This window comes from Ranitomeya variabilis, chromosome 8 (assembly GCF_051348905.1).
Source record: "Ranitomeya variabilis isolate aRanVar5 chromosome 8, aRanVar5.hap1, whole genome shotgun sequence".
In the NCBI taxonomy this organism is placed as follows: Eukaryota; Metazoa; Chordata; class Amphibia; order Anura; family Dendrobatidae; genus Ranitomeya; species Ranitomeya variabilis.
In genome coordinates this window covers 161,353,641-161,373,657 of record NC_135239.1, presented here as the reverse complement: position 1 = coordinate 161,373,657, position 20,017 = coordinate 161,353,641, and the positions used below count along the sequence as shown (strand labels likewise).

The 20,017-nt window shown below is 43.0% G+C and overlaps 1 protein-coding gene and 1 long non-coding RNA gene across 2 annotated transcripts in view; both read left to right on the top strand.

Moving 5' to 3' along the window:
- The window catches only part of LOC143788741 (uncharacterized), a 311,204-nt gene that overhangs the window by 274,951 nt on the left and 16,236 nt on the right, over positions 1 to 20,017 (top strand). The gene's annotated exons all lie outside the window — the stretch shown is intronic.
- Positions 15,211 to 19,857, top strand: LOC143788164 (protein kinase C delta type-like). Its single transcript, XM_077277590.1, has 8 exons — positions 15,211 to 15,415; positions 15,706 to 15,983; positions 16,304 to 16,395; positions 16,503 to 16,565; positions 17,082 to 17,220; positions 17,742 to 17,933; positions 18,540 to 18,668; positions 19,286 to 19,857. The coding sequence occupies exons 1-8, from the start codon at positions 15,211 to 15,213 to the stop codon at positions 19,484 to 19,486; spliced, it is 1,299 nt and encodes a 432-aa protein (XP_077133705.1). The 3' UTR covers positions 19,487 to 19,857.

Below are 20,017 nucleotides of genomic sequence, written 5' to 3'. Positions count from 1 at the left end.
CACCGAAAACACTGTGTAATACTTGGCCTTTTTTTTTTTTTTGGGGTACATTCTCCCTTTTCCCCCCCAAAAAAATAGTGGGAGATAAATATTGGCAAGTCTGCCTCCGTGCCATTGCTGTGTGTGGTATCTGTCTCTCATTGTGTGCCACCGAAAACACTGTGTAATACTTGGCCATTTTTTATTTTTTTTTGCTAAATTCTCCCTTTTCCCCAAAAAAAATTAGTGGGAGATAAATATTGGCAAGTCTGCCTCCGTGCCATTGCTGTGTGTGGCATCTGTCTCTCATTGTGTGGCACCGAAAACACTGTGTAATACTTGGCCATGTTTTATTTTTTTTGGGGTACATTCTCCCTTTTCCAAAAAAAAAATTAGTGGGAAATAAATATTGGCAAGTCTGCCTCCGTGCCATTGCTGTGTGTGGCATCTGTCTCTCATTGTGTGGCACCGAAAACACTGTGTAATACTTGGCCATTTTTTTTGGGGGGGGGTACATTCTCCCTTTTCCCCCCAAAAAATGAGTGGGAGATAAATATTGGCAAGTCTGCCTCCGTGCCATTGCTGTGTGTGGCATCTGTCTCTCATTGTGTGGCACCGAAAACACTGTGTAATACTTGGCCATTTTTTTTTTGGGGGGGGGTACATTCTCCCTTTTCCAAAAAAAAAATTAGTGGGAGATAAATATTGGCAAGTCTGCCTCCGTGCCATTGCTGTGTGTGGTATCTGTCTCTCATTGTGTGCCACCGAAAACACTGTGTAATACTTGGCCATTTTTTTTTTTTTTTGCTAAATTCTCCCTTTTCCCCAAAAAAAATTAGTGGGAGATAAATATTGGCAAGTCTGCCTCCGTGCCATTGCTGTGTGTGGTATCTGTCTCTCATTGTGTGGCACCGAAAACACTGTGTAATACTTGGCCTTTTTTTTTTTTTTGGGTACATTCTCCCTTTTCCCCCCCAAAAAAATAGTGGGAGATAAATATTGGCAAGTCTGCCTCCGTGCCATTGCTGTGTGTGGTATCTGTCTCTCATTGTGTGCCACCGAAAACACTGTGTAATACTTGGCCATTTTTTTTTTTTTTTTGCTAAATTCTCCCTTTACCCCAAAAAAAATTAGTGGGAGATAAATATTGGCAAGTCTGCCTCCGTGCCATTGCTGTGTGTGGCATCTGTCTCTCATTGTGTGGCACCGAAAACACTGTGTAATACTTGGCCATGTTTTATTTTTTTTGGGGTACATTCTCCCTTTTCCAAAAAAAAAATTAGTTGGAGATAAATATTGGCAAGTCTGCCTCCGTGCCATTGCTGTGTGTGGTATCTGTCTCTCATTGTGTGCCACCGAAAACACTGTGTAATACTTGGCCATTTTTTTTTTTTTGCTAAATTCTCCCTTTTCCCAAAAAAAAATTAGTGGGAGATAAATATTGGCAAGTCTGCCTCCGTGCCATTGCTGTGTGTGGTATCTGTCTCTCATTGTGTGGCACCGAAAACACTGTGTAATACTTGGCCATTTTTTTTTTTTTTTTTGCTAAATTCTCCCTTTTCCCCAAAAAAAATTAGAGGGAGATAAATATTGGCAAGTCTGCCTCCGTGACATTGCTGTGTGTGGCATCTGTCTCTCATTGTGTGGCACCGAAAACACTGTGTAATGGCCATTTTTTTTTTTTTTTTTGGGTACATTCTCCCTTTTCCAAAAAAAAAATTAGTGGGAGATAAATATTGGCAAGTCTGCCTCCGTGCCATTGCTGTGTGTGGTATCTGTCTCTCATTGTGTGCCACCGAAAACACTGTGTAATACTTGCCCATTTTTTTTTTTTAGGGTAAGTTCTCCAAGAAAAAAAAAAAAAATAGTGGGAGATTAAGATTGGCATTTCTGCTTGAGTGCTGGTCCTGTGTGTGCCATCTGTCTCAAATTATTGGGGCACAGAAAACCTAGTGTGTAACATTGGGCCTGATTTTCCTTTCAGTGTCAGGCACCTATAAAGGTATATATATATATATATCCTACAGAAGTTTGAGTTCACCTGATAAGTTGTTTTACAGTAACAAATAGCGTTACTTTGGTTACGTTTTGCAAACAATGAGGAAGTCTAGTGGAAGAGGTCATGGCCGTGGACGGTCATTGTCAGCTGGTAATGATGGTAGTGGTGGTGGAGCATCAGGTGGTCGTGGTAAAAGCAGTACAGCACCTAAGTCTCGAGTTGTTGAGCCAGGTTCGTTGTCTGGCTACACACGGCCTCGAACGCTCTTTTTTCTGGGAGTAGGAAAACCACTTTTGAAGCCGGAGCAGGAGGAACAAGTATTGGCTTTCATTGCTGACTCTGCCTCTAACTCTTTCGCCTCCTCCTCGGAAAGTGCCAAATGTCAGAGCAGTGCATCGTCAGTGGATGCTCCCGGTCAGGAACAAGTCGCTTCCTTGTGTCCTTCACTAAAAACAACAGTGAAGGATGCGTCAGTCGACACAACAGGTTACTCCATGGAGCTCTTTACACATACCGTTCCTGGGTTACACAGTGAAACAGTTAACAGGCTATGCCCATTAGAAGTTGAATCGGACATGGAGTGCACAGATGCACAGCCACAGCCAGATTACTATGCTGTTCCTTTGACTCAGACCAGAACATTGCCCTCGCAGTGTACTGAGGCAGAATCAAAACCAGCGGAGACTATGGTGCCCCGTCACGAACGCTGTCCTTCATTGGTAATGGTGCCTACTTCCTTAATGTGGTTTATGGTGTGCCGTAACATAGCAACTGACTTGGAGTCATCTTTGAAGAGGGGAAGATGAGGAGTTGTTGTTTTTGGCTGGGAAATGCACCCCAGGTAGCATTATTTCTCCTTTCTTCTTCAGCTCCCTTGATATCTATAAGCCTGGCTACATGATCACACGAAGTGTATTCACTGTCACTATTTGTGGACACAGACTCAGCTGAGAAGCCTTCAAGGTAAGTTGTTTTTTTGCAGAAAGCTTTTCATTTTGATGGGAGGAATATGACAAATTATTTTATAACTTGTTTGCAATTTTGTAATTGCTTTACCAGATCTGTTGTCAAATTTTGTGGCTTGGGTTGAACCAACATTTTGCCCATCTGGATGCTGGAAAAAGGAGATTGTAGTTCCATAAAATGAACCTAGTGCACTCGTGGCACTGTGATTATGATTAACTAGATGGTGGCCCGATTCTAACGCATAGGGTATTCTACAATATGTATGTATGTATATAGCAGCCACATAGTATATACTGTAGTACAGGCCGCGTAGTATATAGGAGTCATGTAGTATATAGCAGACAAATAGTACGTAGCCTGTGCTATATACTATGTAACTGCTATAAACATACTTACATACATATTGTAGAATAGCCGATGCGTTAATACAGGCCACGCAATTTATAACAGTGGCCACTCAGTATATAACACAGGTCAAACAGTACATAACACAGCCCACGTAGTATATAGCAGCCATGCAGTATATAACACAGGCGACGCAGTATATAGCAGCCACGCAGTATATAACACAGGCCTCATAGTATCTAACACTGGCTACGTAGTATATAGCACAGCCCACGCAGTACAAAACACAGCCCACATAGTATTTAACACAGCCCAAGCAGTATATACAAAGCAGCCACGCAGTAAAAAACACAGCCCACATAGTATCTAACACTGGCCACGCAGTATATAGCACAGCCCACGCAGTACAAAACACAGCCCACATAGTATCTAACACTGGCCAGGTAGTATATAGCAGCCACGCGGTATATAACACAGCCCACATAGTATACAGCAGTGTGGGCACCATATCCCTGTTTAAAAAAATAATTAAAATAAAAAATAGTTATATACTCACCCGCCGGGATCCATCGAAGCTCTGGAGATGCGCGTGCGGCTGCCACCATCTTCCGTTCCCAGGATGCATTGCGAAATTACCCATATGACTTAGCGGTCTCGCGAGGTGCCGACCCCCATCACTGGGGTGCCGACCCCCATCATTCACAGAAGGGAGTCAGCTCTTTGTGCTGGATCACTCACATCACTAATCCACAGCTTTTTAAAGACAGAGTGGAGGAACAGGGACATTTTTGTGGTTTGTGGTAGGAAAGTAAGAAGCAGGTAAATGTTAACTTTGGCTAAAAGAAGTGAAGGCTTTTTGCAGAGTCAGAAATTAATGAGGTACAAATTAATGTGGCAAAGACTAACCACACACGCTACATGGGCAGACATGGGAAGTTGGAGAATGTACAGTGGACATCTGGTCTACAGTAGTATGCGTTATGTTTGATGGAAAATAAATGTAAGGGTCTGACAGAAACTGTCGTATACCGGCCCCTGTATTCAACAATTTGCGTAGTGTGAATATTGACTTGCAATTTTATTTAGTTTTATTCTGAAATGTATAAAGTGTAATATGATTAATGCAAAGTGTTCTAAGTACTGATGCTGCTGTGTGGCTACTGTGTAAGGTAACGCCTAAGGTAACTCTGGTACACTTAGCTCAGTGGTAGGGAAAATGTAGAAAATGGGTTAGTACTTAGGTACTGATAGATAAGAACATTAAGGCAGACAGACAGTGGTGGGCCTTATTGGTGTACAGTAATAGGAATAGCGTAGGATACAGTTAAATGTTTGGGACCAGCCCAGCATTGGAGGGGGACTGGGTCAAGTAAAAAGGGGAATCACTTACTGGTTTAGAGAGCGAGAGAAAATGTGAGGTTCGTGACAAGTGGAAGATCAAGGTATAGTGGGCTTGAGGCATGTGGAGTACATAGGTGTCTTACTAAATTTCCTGCAGACCTTCCTGTAATGTCCGGAGCCTACGATTGGGACTAGGCACATAGAAATGTGCCTTAATCCCTTTCATACTGAGGTACCGGGTAAGGAACCGAAAGAGGGAGATGTAATGAATCACAAGGGTGATCCCTGGGGCTTACAGTAGGATCAAGCATAGGGATAGTCAGAGCTGAATGTAAGCAAAGGCTTGAAATGTTCTGTGTTGCTGGAACTGGAACTGGAGGGTGCTGTGCTTGATACTGTGTGTTGTTTGTTAAAGACCGATGTAGTTGAATTGCAGATTGCAATGCGCGCGATCTGAGGATTCACGAGTCTGCAGTCACATAGAGTGACTGCAGACTTGTAGCCTAAGGCCGGACAACCCCTTTAATTATTGCAGCAAAAAATGTATTAACCATAAGTCAGAAGACAGGATAGAAAGTAAGTACAGAGAAAAAGAGAACAGAAAGAAAATAGAATTTGAAGTAGAGAAAATATATTACTAAGAAAAAAGGATGAGAAGAGGCATCTGGAGGGTTAGTGGCAATAATTTCTACTAGAAGTGCAGTGTTAGCAAATTTGTAATATCAGAAGAAAAAGATTGATCAGACGCTATCACAGAGTAGCCACTATGTCATCATGGGGGGTCCACAAATGAGGCGTTAGACTGAGGAAATAGTGGAGTGAGGAAAAAGAAATCAAAGAAATATGGTGGGAACAAAGAAATATTGGGAAAAATGCTTTATCAAACCAGAATCAAATGACATGAAACAAACACTGCTCAGACATATGGGTGATAGGAACTATGCTTGTTAAGTGACTGGCCGCCATCCATATGACGCAAAAAGACATGTGTCAGGACAGAAGCAGTGTACAAGCATGCCTCGGCTTACTGTCTATGTGGGAAACAAGGCAGTCAGAGACCTACTTACATGTCTCAAGGTATGTCTTCTTGTAATGGCTTTAGGTTCATCTACATTAAGCAAAGGAAATGTGTACACAGATAATACCAAATATATATGCAGAAATTGCAGGAACGTGAGATATCGTCACGGACGGGAGGCAGATCAAGAGTTATCAGGTTTATTAACAACACGTATACTCCGCGCAGGGAGTGGCAGGACATGGGAGGTGTGTTAGGGAGAAGGGCAGAACTGGGAGCTAGGAAGGGGTAGGGCGGGAAGGAACAATAGTTCGATAGGAGGAAACAAAGGCAATAAAACTTATCAGTCTGTAGTCTTCTTGATTGCAGCATCTCGGTTCTCCAACGGTGGCACTGACAACAGAGGCATGTGATATGGAAATTTGGATTGGATAAATTTATCCCTGTGTGTGCTGCGGCCGCTCCCAATAAGACTGAGTATTTTGAGCACTCATCAAGAATGAGACTGCACAACATTGTGTCAATAACATTCCATCAATACTGATCATTTATTGTACATACATAGTTTTATAATTGCATATAGAAAGGGGTGGTTAGGGGTTGTTAGGGGTGGTTAGTTAATTACCATATTGTCTAGCTATTATTTCATTGGCTGACTGAGTACATAATGTATTTAACTGAGTACATGGCATATTCTGACTGGAGTCTACCTAGCAACAAGCTGATTTAGCACTCTTGGAAATAGCTGTCACCCTTATCCTGCTATTCAGCAACATTCTTAGACATTAGTTCAGAACATCTGGCCTAACTTCCCGTTTTTATTGTCTGAAACATACTGGAAAGTGCCAAGAACCATCTGGTCTAGCTCATGTGGTTAAGTTGAGCAATTGATTATAAACTAGCTGAGCATATATATATATATATATATATATATATATATATAATCTTTATGTAAGTATATATGATTTAAAGGAGTATACATGCAAGTGAGATCTATATATTTCTATCACAAGCCCCCCTTAGATATCACTTGCCCTAATCCTAGCCTCCTGTCCCAAAGCGCTGCAACTCTTTTGTGCCGCCGGTGAACTGACGCAAGCCTAGCGCCTACGCCCCACTCCGTACAGACTTTTCGCAAATGGGCGGTCAGGAGATCTGTCCCTAACGGGGGTTCGTTGCAATCAGTCTTAGTCAACAGCATGTGTAGTGAGCGATGTGTATTCTTTATCAGGTAGGTCATCTATTCGTTCAGGCAGGGCATCCACAACATCATTCTGGCTTGGGTGTTATCTTCTGGTATGGGAGCTTTCTTGCAATGCGATGAGTGGATCCAAGTGGGTTTTCCCTCCAGTTTCACAGAGGTTGGTGTCATCAGCAGCACTTGAACAGGACCATCAAATCTGGGATCGAGTGGTGTTCTCTTTACAAACTTTTTCACCAACACCCAGTCTCCTGGCTTCAAGGAGTGCATACCGGACACTGAATCTGGATCTGGCAATGAAGAAAAAAGCTCGAGAATGGATATTAGCAAGTTTCTTGGTGAGTTCAATTACATAAGCAGACAAAGTATCATATTGCATAGTTAGCTGCTGAGGGAAAGGATACCCCTAACCTGAGACTAGACCCAAACAAAATTTCATATGGTGACAGCTTTTCTGGGCCTCTGGAAGTGTGCCTTACACTAAGTAGTGTGATTGGGAGTGTCTCCTGCCATGGTTTGCGTGTCTCTTGGGCAACTTTCAACATCCTGTTCTTAAGTGTCCCATTCAGTCTTTCCACTTTCTCACTACTCTGGGGATTGTAGGGAGTGTGTAGGCCTAAGTCTGACCCTACTGCTGACCAGATCTCTCGTGAGATTTGCTGTGAATGTGGGTCCCTGGTCACTCTCTATCACTTCTGAGTCCCCATAGCTGCATATCTCGTCTCTGAGAGTAGCTTCTTTGCAGTGGTCTTTGCTGGCTGGTTCCTCACTGGGAAAGCTTCTGGCCATCCTGAGAACACATCCACAACCACAAGGGCATATTTGAATCCTCCACTTGGTGGCATTTGGATGTGGTCTATCTGGATCCTCTGGAAGGGGTACAGTGGTCTGGCAAGACGATGTGTGGGAACTTTCTCCATTCTTCCAGGGTTGCATTTGCCACAGGTCAGACAGCTGCTAGTGAACTTGGCTGTTAGGGTGGAGATCCCTGGAGCGAACCAGTAAGCACCAATCAGATCATTCATCTGTGTCTTTGATCTGTGTGTGGGTCCATGTGCCCACTGGACCACCATAGGATACATGCTTCGGGGTAAACAGGGTTTGTAGTCCATTGCGTATACCCTTCCTTCTTCATGTGTTGCTCCCTTCCACATCCAGCATTCCTTCTTGTCCATTGGGGCTTGCTCCTGCAGCTTTTTGAACTCATCCCAGGACATCATTTGGTCAGGTTTCTTGTCTTCAGTCGTCATGTTGTATCCGTCCGGCTCTACGACCTCTCCCACTTCTCCATATTGTCTTCCTTTGACTGCTTCTTTGGCTGCCATATCCACCATGTTGTTGCCTCGTGACTCTACTGTGTTTAGTTTTCCATGCGCTTTGACTTTTAGTACTGCCACCATTTTTTGAAAGTTGAAGTGCGTTCAGCAGGTCCTTAATGGCTCCATAATGCTTCACGGTTGTTCTGCTTGCTGTGATGAAGTCCCTTGCAGCCCAAATGGGTCCAAAGTCATGTGCTATGCCATGCGAGTACCTCGAATCGGTATACATTTCCGCAGTCTTGTCTTCTGCCATCTGGTAGGCCTTCGTCAGCACTATCAGTTCTGCTTCCTGGGCTGACAGACTAGGCGGCAGACTTCTGGACCACAGGATCTCTTGATTGCTGGTCACTGCACATCTTGTGTGGAATCTTCCTTCATCATCTGCAAATCTGGAGCCATCTACATAGACTCAGAGGATGAACTCTGGGTTGGACAGTGGCTCTTCTGCCACCGTGGGTAGTGTCACGATTCCTCACCTCTGCCACCAATAGTTCACGGATTCACACCATGACCGTCACCCCTACATCACAGATCAGGGTGACTTTAGGCCAACAGACGGCTATCACATGTGCAGGGGGGCTTATCTTAGTTATCCCTCCACTGCTACAATGTGATAAAAAACACACACAAGGCTATTGACCTCTTAGTTTACAGCAGGGGCTTATTCTAGGTATTCCACTGCTCTTCAATATACCACGAACTGCAGGGATCTATGAATATCCCGCTTACAGTTCCTCTTGAAACTTGCAGCTCTCTGGCGCCCCCCCCCCCCCTTACCCTCAGGTCAGATTAGGTACTGCACCTAGGATAATTAGTCACCAGAAAGGCTGCCTGCTATGTACTGGCTATTGGGCACGCTACAGCGAGGCGATTTAAACTACTCCCGCTCAGGCAGGAACAATAATTATCAATGTCGCCATCGCTACAATGACTCCCAAAGGCACAGTGCACGGTATTGCTGCCACCAGCTTCGATTAAATGGGTCTGAAGCTAACCCAACACCGTAGCGTAATTCCCTTTAGAAGACTTAGGGTACGTTTTAGAACAGGAAGAACGAACTAGTATTAAATATTATACTCCATAAAATTTAGGCAGTGTTTATAGAAAAATATTACAAGGATATTAACAAAAGAGACAATTGCAAATATGTACAAGGTAATTATAAAAAAAAACAGGGATTACATGAGAAATCAACACTTACATGTGTTCAGAGCATTGCAGGCAACCAGGCTAGTGGGTGGAGTTCCCAAATGTCCCAATTCATCAGGGTTAGCAGTAAGATCAGACTCACACAGGCTCCAGCAGACAGACTCCTTGGGCTGGGTAAGTGGAGTCACTTAAATAATCACAGCCTGTGACATCACCAAAAGGGTTGAGTTAAGATCGCCCTCCCCTTTCTTCAGTCTTAGTAGATTTAACACAAGTTTGTCTAATGCCTGTATCTCCACTACAGAACATGTCATAGTTATAACAAACCCAGCATTCATCTCGTATTAACGTTGGCATTCTAATGAGATCAAATATGTCCTATTTGTGATGCATAATTACAGAGAAATCCCTACTTTTTACCTGATGGAGTTAGAAGCTCACGCTTAGAGTGACTGATAATTCCGCCGATGAAAATTTGCAAAATGTATTTGGTATTTTCCTACCTTAAATCATTGGTCCAATATCTTACAATAATGGAACAAAGGACTTCCAGGGATTTTGGAGCCATTTTTACCAGTTCAAGCTAGTGCAGTTGGGAGGGGGCGAGTGTTGTGAATTCTGCTTTTGGGCTCCCTCCGGTGGTTGTAGGTGGTAATGCAGTTGTCCCTGAGTTGCAGTCCTGGTCAGGTGTATCTGCTGATTGCAGTTCTGACTGGGATATTTAGGCGTGCAGGATTCATTAGTCCTTGCCAGTTGTCAATTGTTGTTGGGAGGTGTTGGACCTCTGCCTGGTTCCTCCTGCCTTTCTGCCAAATCAGCAAAGATAAGTGTCTGGTTTTGTTTCTTTGGCACACATGCTGTGTGCTTCATAATTCAGTGCTATTCTTTTGTGTTTTCTTGTCCAGCTTAGATTGTGTCAGTATTTTCTCAGTCTGTGTTGGATTCTCTGGGGTTGCAGATATTCACTCCACGTCTTTAGTTAGATTGTGGAAGTTTTTGTATTATCTGCTATGGATATTTTGTGAAGGGTTTTAATACTGACCGCCTAGTATTCTGTCCTATCATTTCCTATTTAGCTAGAGTGGCCTCTTTTGCTAAATCTTGTTTTCTGCCTGCGTGTGTCTTTTCTTCTCCTACTCACAGTCAATATTCATGGGGGCTGCCTATCCTGCCTGCTCTGAGGCAAGGTAGTATTCCTATTTCCATCTATAGGGGTATTTAGTCCTCCGGCTGTGTCGAGGTGACTAGGGTTTGTTAGGCACACCCCACGGCTACTTCTAGTTGCGGTGTTAGTTCAGGATCTGCGGTCAGTACAGTTTCCACCCACTCCAGAGAAAGTTTCATGCGGCTCCAAGGTCACCGGATCATAACAGTACAACTGGCCACTAATGAGTTAAACGCATCTCAGAAGAAGGGAAGAAAGGTGTTGAGACATTTTTTTTTCTGCAGTCTGTTTTGTCTTTTCTTCCCTCTTTATCTATGGGTGGCTGAGGAGTCTTGTGCTAGCATGGATGTTCAGGAATTAGCTTCTCGTGTAGACCAGCTTGCTGCTAGGGTACAGGGTATTTCTGATTATATTGTTCAGACTCCTGTATCAGAGCCGAAGATTCCTACTCCTGATTTGTTTTTTGGTGACAGGTCCAAATTTTTGAGTTTTAAAAACAATTGTAAACTGTTTTTTGCTCTGAGACCTCGATCCTCCGGTGATTTTATTCAGCAGGTTAAAATCGTCATCTCCCTGCTGCGTGGTGATCCACAGGATTGGGCATTTTCCCTGGAATCTGGGAATCCTGCTTTGCTTAATGTAGACTCCTTTTTTCAGGCTTTAGGATTATTATATGATGAACCGAATTCTGTGGATCAAGCGGAGAAGACCTTGTTGGCCCTGTCTCAGGGTCAAGAGGCGGCAGAATTGTATTGTCAGAAATTTAGAAAATGGTCTGTGTTGACTAAATGGAATGATGATGCTTTGGCGACGCTTCTCATGTCATTTCAGTCTGCCCTAAGCGGACAAAGAGGATCGCTAGTTCATTTACCATCAGTACTGTACAACCTACATTTCTGTTATCGGTGTCCTTGATCTGCTCATTGTCATCATTTTCTGTCATGGCGTTTGTGGATTCAGGTGCTGCCTTGAACTTAATGGATTTTGAGTTTGCCAGGCGTTGTGGTTTTCCCTTGCAGCCTTTGCAGAACCCTATTCCTTTAAGGGGGTTTGATGCTACACCTTTGGCTAAAAATAAGCCTCAGTTTTGGACACAGGTGACCATGCACATGACGCCAGCCCATCAGGAAGATTGTCGATTTCTGGTGTTGCATAATTTGCATGATGTTATCGTGCTGGGTTTTCCGTGGTTGCAGGTACATAATCCTGTGTTGAATTGGAAGTCTATGTCTGTGACTAGTTGGGGTTGTCAGGGGGTTCATAATGATGTTCCTTTGATGTCAATGTCCTCTTCTTCCTCTTCTGAAATTCCAGAGTTTTTGTCTGATTTTCAGGATGTATTCGATGAGCCCAAGTCCAGTTCCCTTCCACCGCACAGGGACTGTGATTGTGCGATTGACTTGATTCCAGGCAGTAAGTTTCCTAAGGGCTGACTTTTCAACCTGTCTGTGCCTGAACATACCGCCATGCGGAGTTATGTTAAGGAGTCTTTGGAGAAAGGGCATATTTGGCCATCTTCTTCACCGTTGGGAGCGGGATTTTTTTTGTTGCTAAGAAGGATGGCTCCTTGAGACCTTGTATTGATTATCGCCTCTTGAATAAGATCACGGTCAAGTTTCAATACCCTTTACCTTTGCTTTCTGATTTGTTTGCTAGGATTAAGGGGGCTAGTTGGTTTACTAAGATTGACCTTCGGGGGGCATATAATCTTGTTCGTATTAAACAGGGTGATGAATGGAAAACTGCGTTTAATACGCCCGAAGGCCATTTTGAATACCTTGTGATGCCATTCGGGCTCACTAATGCTCCATCGGTTTTTCAATCCTTCATGCATGATATCTTCCGGACTTATATTGATAAATTCTTGATTGTATATTTGGACGATATTTTGATTTTTTCCGGTGATTGGGAGTCTCATGTGGAACAGGTCAGGATGGTATTTAAGATCCTTCGTGACAATGCTTTGTTTGTGAACGGGTCCAAGTGCCTCTTTGGGGTGCAGAAGGTTTCTTTTTTGGACTTCATTTTTTCTCCCTCATCTATGGAGATGGATCCGGTTAAGGTTCAGGCCATTTATGATTGGATTCAACCCACATCCGTGAAGAGCCTTCAGAAATTTTGGAGTTTTGCAAATTTTTATCGCCGTTTCATTGCTAATTTCTCCAGCGTGGTTAAACCCTTGACCGATTTGACGAAGAAAGGCGCTGATGTGGCAAATTGGTCCTCTGCAGCTGTCTCTGCCTTTCAGGAGCTTAAACGCCGATTTACTTCTGCTCCGGTGTTGCGCCAACCGGATGTTTCTCTTCCGTTTCAGGTTGAGATTGACGCCTCTGAGATTGGGGCAGGGGCCGTTTTGTCTCAGAGGGATTCTGTTGGTTCCTTGATGAAACTGTGTGCCTTCTTCTCCCGCAAGTTTTCGCCTGCTGAACGCAATTATGATGTCGGCAATTGGGAGTTGTTGGCTATGAAGTGGGCGTTTGAGGAGTGGCGACATTGGCTTGAGGGAGCTAAGCACCGTATTGTGGTCCTGACCGATCATAAGAATCTGATTTACCTCGAGTCTGCCAAATGGCTGAGTCCTAGACAGGCTCGATGGTCCTTGTTTTTTTCCCATTTTGATTTCGTGTTTTCATATCTTCCGGGGTGCAGAATGGGTGCAGCACATGACAGAATGAAGGCTCAGAATGGGTGCAGCACAAGACAGAATGGGGGCGCAGGATGAAGGGTGAGAGCAGCACATGACAGAATGGGGGCGCAGAATGGGTGCAGCACATGACAGAATAGGGGCACAGGATGGGGGAAACACATTACAGAATGGGGGTGCAGGATGGGAGCAGCACATGACAAGATTAGGGCGCAGGATGGAAGCAGCACATACCAGGATGGAGACCATATACCAATATAAATGCTAGCAATCCGGGCGTAGAACAGGTTCAATAGGTAGTATAAATATGAAGCCTAGACAGAAGCCTGTCACGCGAAACACGCGTCAGGGTTAAGGTGCACGCGGTCTCTCATATCCCCTCTTTCCCATATAGGTAAGCATAATCCCTGTATTGCAGTATCAATGGCACTTTATTAAGGAAAGGCAGATGCACACTGGCTACTTTTTACAAATCATTTCTCCATATGGAATTGCTTTTTCCTTTGTGTAATACTTACAATATGTCACTGTGATACAGATACACTGATGTATCTTGGATTTTGTGCCTCCACATGTTTACTATGAGAGGTTTTGAGTACTTGTGTTGCCTGGATTTTCCCCCTATTTCTAACTTTTCCTGTATTGTTTTGTGGGTTATGTATACCCGTACTATGTATGTGAGTGAGCTAATAAAGATTTGTACAGTTTTTTTTATATTTTTACGTCTCATCTCACCTTATTTATTAAGGGCATTTCTGCTCCATTTTTCTTTTTTGTAGGATCATCTTATGTGAGAGAGCTGCTCTAATTGTTTAGTATTAGGTTCTGGCCTTGGAATCATATACATTGGCGTGTATCCGAAATGTCAGTTTTTGTTAACTATCCATACAGAGATAAAGTCATGCAACTACATCATCCTATGGCTCCTGCAGGGTATAATATCACTGCAGACAAAACACCACTGAGTATAAAAACCACTGGAGAATGTGGAGATTTTATATACTGTTGTATGTAGAAGAAATGTCACTGTGGCCTCTACACAACACAGGGCTGTGGGACGGAGGCGGCGGGGGCACAATGTGAAATATAAGGATTTGTTCCTATTTTCATTCATGTGCATCACTGCAGATTTGAACCCACCAGCCATAACATAAAAAACACCTGTCTAATATTTTTGGTACTCTGGAGACCTGAGTCTCCGATTGTTATTTTAACGTTTTTCTTCATATATTATTTTAATGAGATCATGTCCAGCAATTTTGTATATTGAAAAAAGTAACATTTATTTATTTATTTATTTGGTTATTAATCTATTTGTTGCTGCATCAGTTATTGGGAATTTTCTAGGTGTTTACAGATTTTTGAATAGTTAGATGCAAAACATTTAGGGTCCTTGAGTAGGATCTTAAAAAATGCTAACTATGTTACTATGAAAAACGAAACTTTTCTTATACTAGGTCATCTGATTATGTCAAACTTAGTCCTGCAGCAACCGATGACATCATCGCTTACACTCTGGCTGATGATGTCACAATGGCGATGATGTCACAATACTAGGTGACTGTTAGGTTAAGGATTCCAAAGTCACTTTTCTTACTTTACCTTCAACTGTTGGAGAGTGAAGACGACTTTTGCGCACTTAACAAATTCGTTATTATTGATATTAACTTATCATGGGACGAAAAAGGAAGTGTAGTGAAAAGAATAAGAGGAGTGCTAAAAAGAGATGCACGGAAGAGAGTTTTTCTCAGCGAGGAGAAACTTCTCAGGACATTGTACCTGTTGAGAAAACAGAAGATCCCTGTACAACATCTTCTGGATATCCACCAGAGATAAAGACCCTTAAAAAGGGGAAAAAAAGAGGGAACTCATCTCCTGCGAAGGAAGATGAAACCCCAAATAAGAGAGGAAAAATTGTGGAAACTTCTCAGGACATTGTAGAGGACGTACCTGTTAAGAAAACAGATGATCCCTGTACAACATCTTCTGGATATCCACCAGAGATAAAGACCCTTAAAAAGGGGAAAAAAAGAGGGAACACTTCTCCTGAGAGAGACGATGCACCCCCAAATAAGAGAGGAAGAATGGTGGAATCTGAGAGTGGAAAGGATGTTACCTCTGAAATAAGATTTAGCGGATCAGCTAAAACCAGGAGCTCTCACATACATCATGAGAGAGCTGAAAATCAAAGTTGTAGAGAACAACTTAAGAGAAAGAGGACATCTGACACTGAGACCACCACAAAGAGAAGACGTGAGACTGAAAAATCCATCGATCAAGCTCCAGAAGGTAAAGTCTATAGTCATTTAGTCACAGGCCACATCCATGTTTTAAATACAGTGTTCATTTATTTTACAAAATGTAACTTAATGACATAATCGTATCCCGTACATCTTACCACTTACATCAGAGCTCTTCACCTTCTATACTTGGGGCTCTCCAGCCAGAACATGGTGGTAACCAGGTTCATCAGGGTTCAAAGTTCATGATAGATTGAAAATTGCCAATTAATTGTAGCATTATATGTGAGTGTGACTGTAAGATTAATTGTTGGTTCTTATATCTGTTTTCCCTTCTAGGTGTAATCGGTGCTCAGACCACCAGCCCTTCAGAGCAAGTGACTGCCTGTCTTTCCCTGGAGAGTTTCATCTTTACCAGGAAGCTTGGAGAAGGCAGTTTTGGCAGGGTGATGCTGGCGACACATCAACCCAGCGGACTTCAGCTGGCTGTCAAGATGGTCAAGAAGAGGGAATTGTTGGAGTACGCTAAACACACCATCCGCTTAGAGAGAGAGGTCCTGGAAATCACTGAAGACAGCAGATTCTTCACACATGCCTATGGGACCTTCCAGACAGCGGTAAGAGACTCCTCACTTTCTAAAAATTCCTTTCTCCCTATTATGTCCAGTTGCTTCCATTAGATTGTAAATTCAATCTTTGCCTGTGGAAATGAGTAGCCCTGCTGCATGGTCTATGTGCCTGTATTCCCTGGGCGCCATTACTGGTGGCTATCATTAGAGGATTTTGACTTAATTTTCGCCCTGGACACCTCTCCAGTGTGTGCAGACAAGGAGACATGTCTTCTGGACACACAGTAGAGGTCCCAGAACCATAGTAAATGTTATCAGGATGGATAAAATCTGCATTATTTACAATCATCTTCCCTCCTCTCGCACAGGACTATGCATTTTATGCCATTGAATATCTGAGTGGTGGCGATTTGACTGCATTTATCAATTCCAGAGGCCCCCTGGATGTCTGCACGACCAGGTAAGAGAACAGCCGCTCTGTGATATCTGTGGCCGCTGTCTCCCCTCATAGTTATTAGTGGTTCAGTAGAACAATTAATGCTGATAGGATTTTTTCTTCCTTATTAGGTTCCTTGCAGCAGAAATCTTGAGTGGAATAGAGTTTCTCCACAGTCGGGGGATTATTCACCGGTAATAAGTCATTTCTTCTTTTATACATAGGGAAAGATTTACTATGGGAAATAGATAAATGTGCCAGAATTGTGGTGTTATTTGTGCCAAAAATCTGGTGAACATGACGTGTACCACATTTATGAAGTGCTTTAGACCCTTTTTTGGGCTCACTCGAAGAGGGGTCAAGGCTTTTATGGAAATGGGAATAGTTTAATAGGAATCCATGTGGCTTACAATGTCACAACGTGCAACTAAACTGTAACCAGATTTTTGTGAAAATTATTGGCTCTAAGTAATTAAAACAATAGTGATGTAACATGAGACAAAAGTCTCTGAAGATGCTCCTAATTTGTCAAACAGTCACTGTGATGAATTTGGCGCATTTTCAGACGGCCTGGTATATGTCTACACAAGATAGGATTAGTGAATCTGCCCCCAGTGTTTAGTGAGTGGTCCAGTGAAGCCCCCACAGTAACCCCAGCACTACAGTTCATCTATGTCTGATTCACAGAACTATTTTTCTTTCTTTTTAAGGGATTTAAAACCAGACAACATTCTTCTGGACGGCGATGGACACGCTAAGATTGCTGATTTCGGCCTCGCTGCTATGAATGTATTTGGCTCTCAGAAGATCAGAGGCTTTCAAGGCACTCCTGGCTATATGGCTCCTGAGGTGACTATGTGACTACTAATATCTCATACTTTATTATCCACCTGCAATTCTCACTTAATGTGGAGCTTGTGGAATCACAGATCTATCACTACGGCGGCCCACATTTACTAACGCTAACTAATAGATAAACTGTGTAAGGGCCCCCATACATATTAGACTAAAGTCAGCCAAACCGGCCAATATCAGAGGGATCAGCCAACAGTCTAATGTGTACTGGGGCCTCTCGACTCTATATCCAGGAGGAGAAGGATCTAGCACATTGGATTTCCAATGATCAATCCTTTATTTTTTGGAGTCTGGCAGAGTTTCTCTAATAGAGAACATAGAAGTTCTTGGCTGAACTGTGAGTTCCTGTTCATGGGAGAGGTAGCTATCATCCAAATGATCTTTTGGCTGACATGTATTATGTATGGGGGCTTAGGTGTGGAAAAACTCTACCAGTAAACATGGACCACAATTGTTTTCTCTCTCCCAGGATGGACAATGTACTAACTTACTCTTCTAATCTTATGTTTCCACAGATGGCTCGTCGACAGCCCTATAATTACACTGTTGACCTGTTCGCTTTTGGGGTCACAATCTACCAAATGGCCACAGGATATTACCCGTTTTACTCTGGTCCGTGTTTACGAAGGGTTGCCTATTCAGTGACATGTGATAAACCTTGCTATCCGAACACCATGGATTCTCAGCTCAGGGATGTCATAGAGAGAGTGAGTAAATAGACAAATATACCTGGAGACATAGGAAGGATAGACCAGTCATGAGTTTTGATAATACACGTACATTTCATCACCACTGTTGGATATTTCAGCTTTATCCAATAGAAGGAATTGGGACACTGCTGGAGCCCCAGGACAGCCTCTCCTATATGTACAGCGTTCTCATCTACAGGCCAATTTATACAATAAAGAGGCTGCGGCGCTCACCAAAACCTCTCCACACAGCTAATCATCAGGATTATTGGGTATCGGTCCCTGACTGATCAACTACTGATGACCTATCCTGTGCTATCCTGTCCTATCCTGTCCTATCCTGTACTATCCGATCCTGTACCATCCTATCCTGTCCTATCCGATCCTGTACCATCCTGTTCTGTACTATCCAGTCTTATCCTGTCCTATCCTATCCTTTACTTTACTATCGTATCCTGTATTATCCTATCTTATCCTGTCCTATCGCATTTGTTCCTAGCAATGGCTGTTTTAATAAATTCATCTTTCTGTAAGAAAATTAGAAATCAATTCTGTAACTGCTTTTTTTCTGAGATTATTTCTATAATTACTTGTGATATAATAATGGTTCTTATTTATTTGCAGCTCTTATGTAAAACACCAAAGAAGAGGCAGGATGTTTGCAGCAATTTAAAAGGACATCCATTCTTCTCGCCCATAAACTGGAAGGAATTAGAAGCGGGAAGGTCACGTCCACCATTTACAATGACACCTGTAAGTGCACAGCGTTATTTTATTATAATGTCACCTCCTCGTCTGTGTAATGTGATAACGTGTAAGAAATACTCAAATAATGAGTAACAATCCTACATAGTGTAGGCCAGAATAGTGTTTATCCTCCCCTGCTGGTAAATGGGAGGAATTACAGTATGGGGCAGGATGGACAGGCTTTTACATATTTCTCAAAAGTGTAATTATTGTCCCCAGTTCTTCAGAAGGCCACTTAGTGAATAACTTGGATTCGTTATGCTGTTTTCACACTCTGCATCTTTTTTGCGAAAGAGCCATATTGCTCTTGCAATTTTCGGAAGAAAAACCACAACGGAATTATGAATTTTTGTTGATACTGCGGCAAAACAACCCAATGTGGTTGCAACGTGTGAACAAAGGTTTATGGTGCAGTTGTAGCAGATGTGGATACCGCAGATTGCCAGGCAGCAGCAGTAGTTGACTTGTTCTCAAGCTGCAGGTAACGATGCATCATGGCGATTAGCGGTAATCTGCACACGGTTACCACGGCTCATCCACAATCTGTACAGGTGCCCTCAGGAGGGGACGGATATAATTAAATACCTAATGAAGTAACCAGACTGATTTGTCTTCTTCTATAGATCCCAGTTTTGGAAACCAGCAAACAAATTGAATTGGACCAAGTGATGTCTGGCATTGAAGCTCAGGAACCACCTATAACCCCGAAGGACCAGCGGCTGTTCTGTGGCTTCTCCTATATCAGCAACAGGTGGAAGAGCATTGAAAGCAGCAGAAATAACAGCAATGGAAATATAACGTATTCCCCTCCCCCCAATACCTGACTACTGGGTCAGGGAGGCGTGGACCTGGGTGTGGTCTGAAGAAACAGGCGGGGTCTGTTGTTATCCCACCCCGAGTTCTTCCATCTACTCTGTTACATATCAGAGACCATAGTGTCCTGCATTCTCTATTGCTGCCCCATAACTCACCTGGCTGGCATGCTGCTTGGAGATGTAGGACCGTCAGACTACAGGACGGCACGGTGGCGCAGTGATCAGCACTGTTGGCGAGCAGCGCGGTGCTCCTGGGTGGAAATCTGGGACACCATCTGCACAGAGTTTGTATGTTCTCCCCGTGTCTGTGTGGGTTTCCCCCGGGTACTCCGGTTTCCTCCCACAACTCAAAACATACTGCTAGGAGAAAAAAAATAAAATTATTAATTATTGAACATCATCATCCTGTATCTCGTGTATTTCTGTATTTATCACCAGTATGTGACATATAGAAAGGTGGTAACACTGCACAGTGTCAGGACGTTCATATACTATTACTTATCCTCTACATTACACACCTGTAAGAATTCACTGATGTCC

What these genes read in the sequence shown, in the direction of transcription:
- LOC143788164 (XM_077277590.1), top strand. Translation starts at nt 15,211, where the DNA reads ATGGTGGAATCTGAGAGTGGAAAGGATGTTACCTCTGAAATAAGATTT. An exon ending in AGTCGGGGGATTATTCACCG is followed by an intron (nt 16,566 to 17,081) that starts GTAATAAGTCAT and finishes TTTCTTTTTAAG; the next exon opens with GGATTTAAAACCAGACAACA. An exon ending in TCAGGGATGTCATAGAGAGA is followed by an intron (nt 17,934 to 18,539) that starts GTGAGTAAATAG and finishes ATTTATTTGCAG; the next exon opens with CTCTTATGTAAAACACCAAA.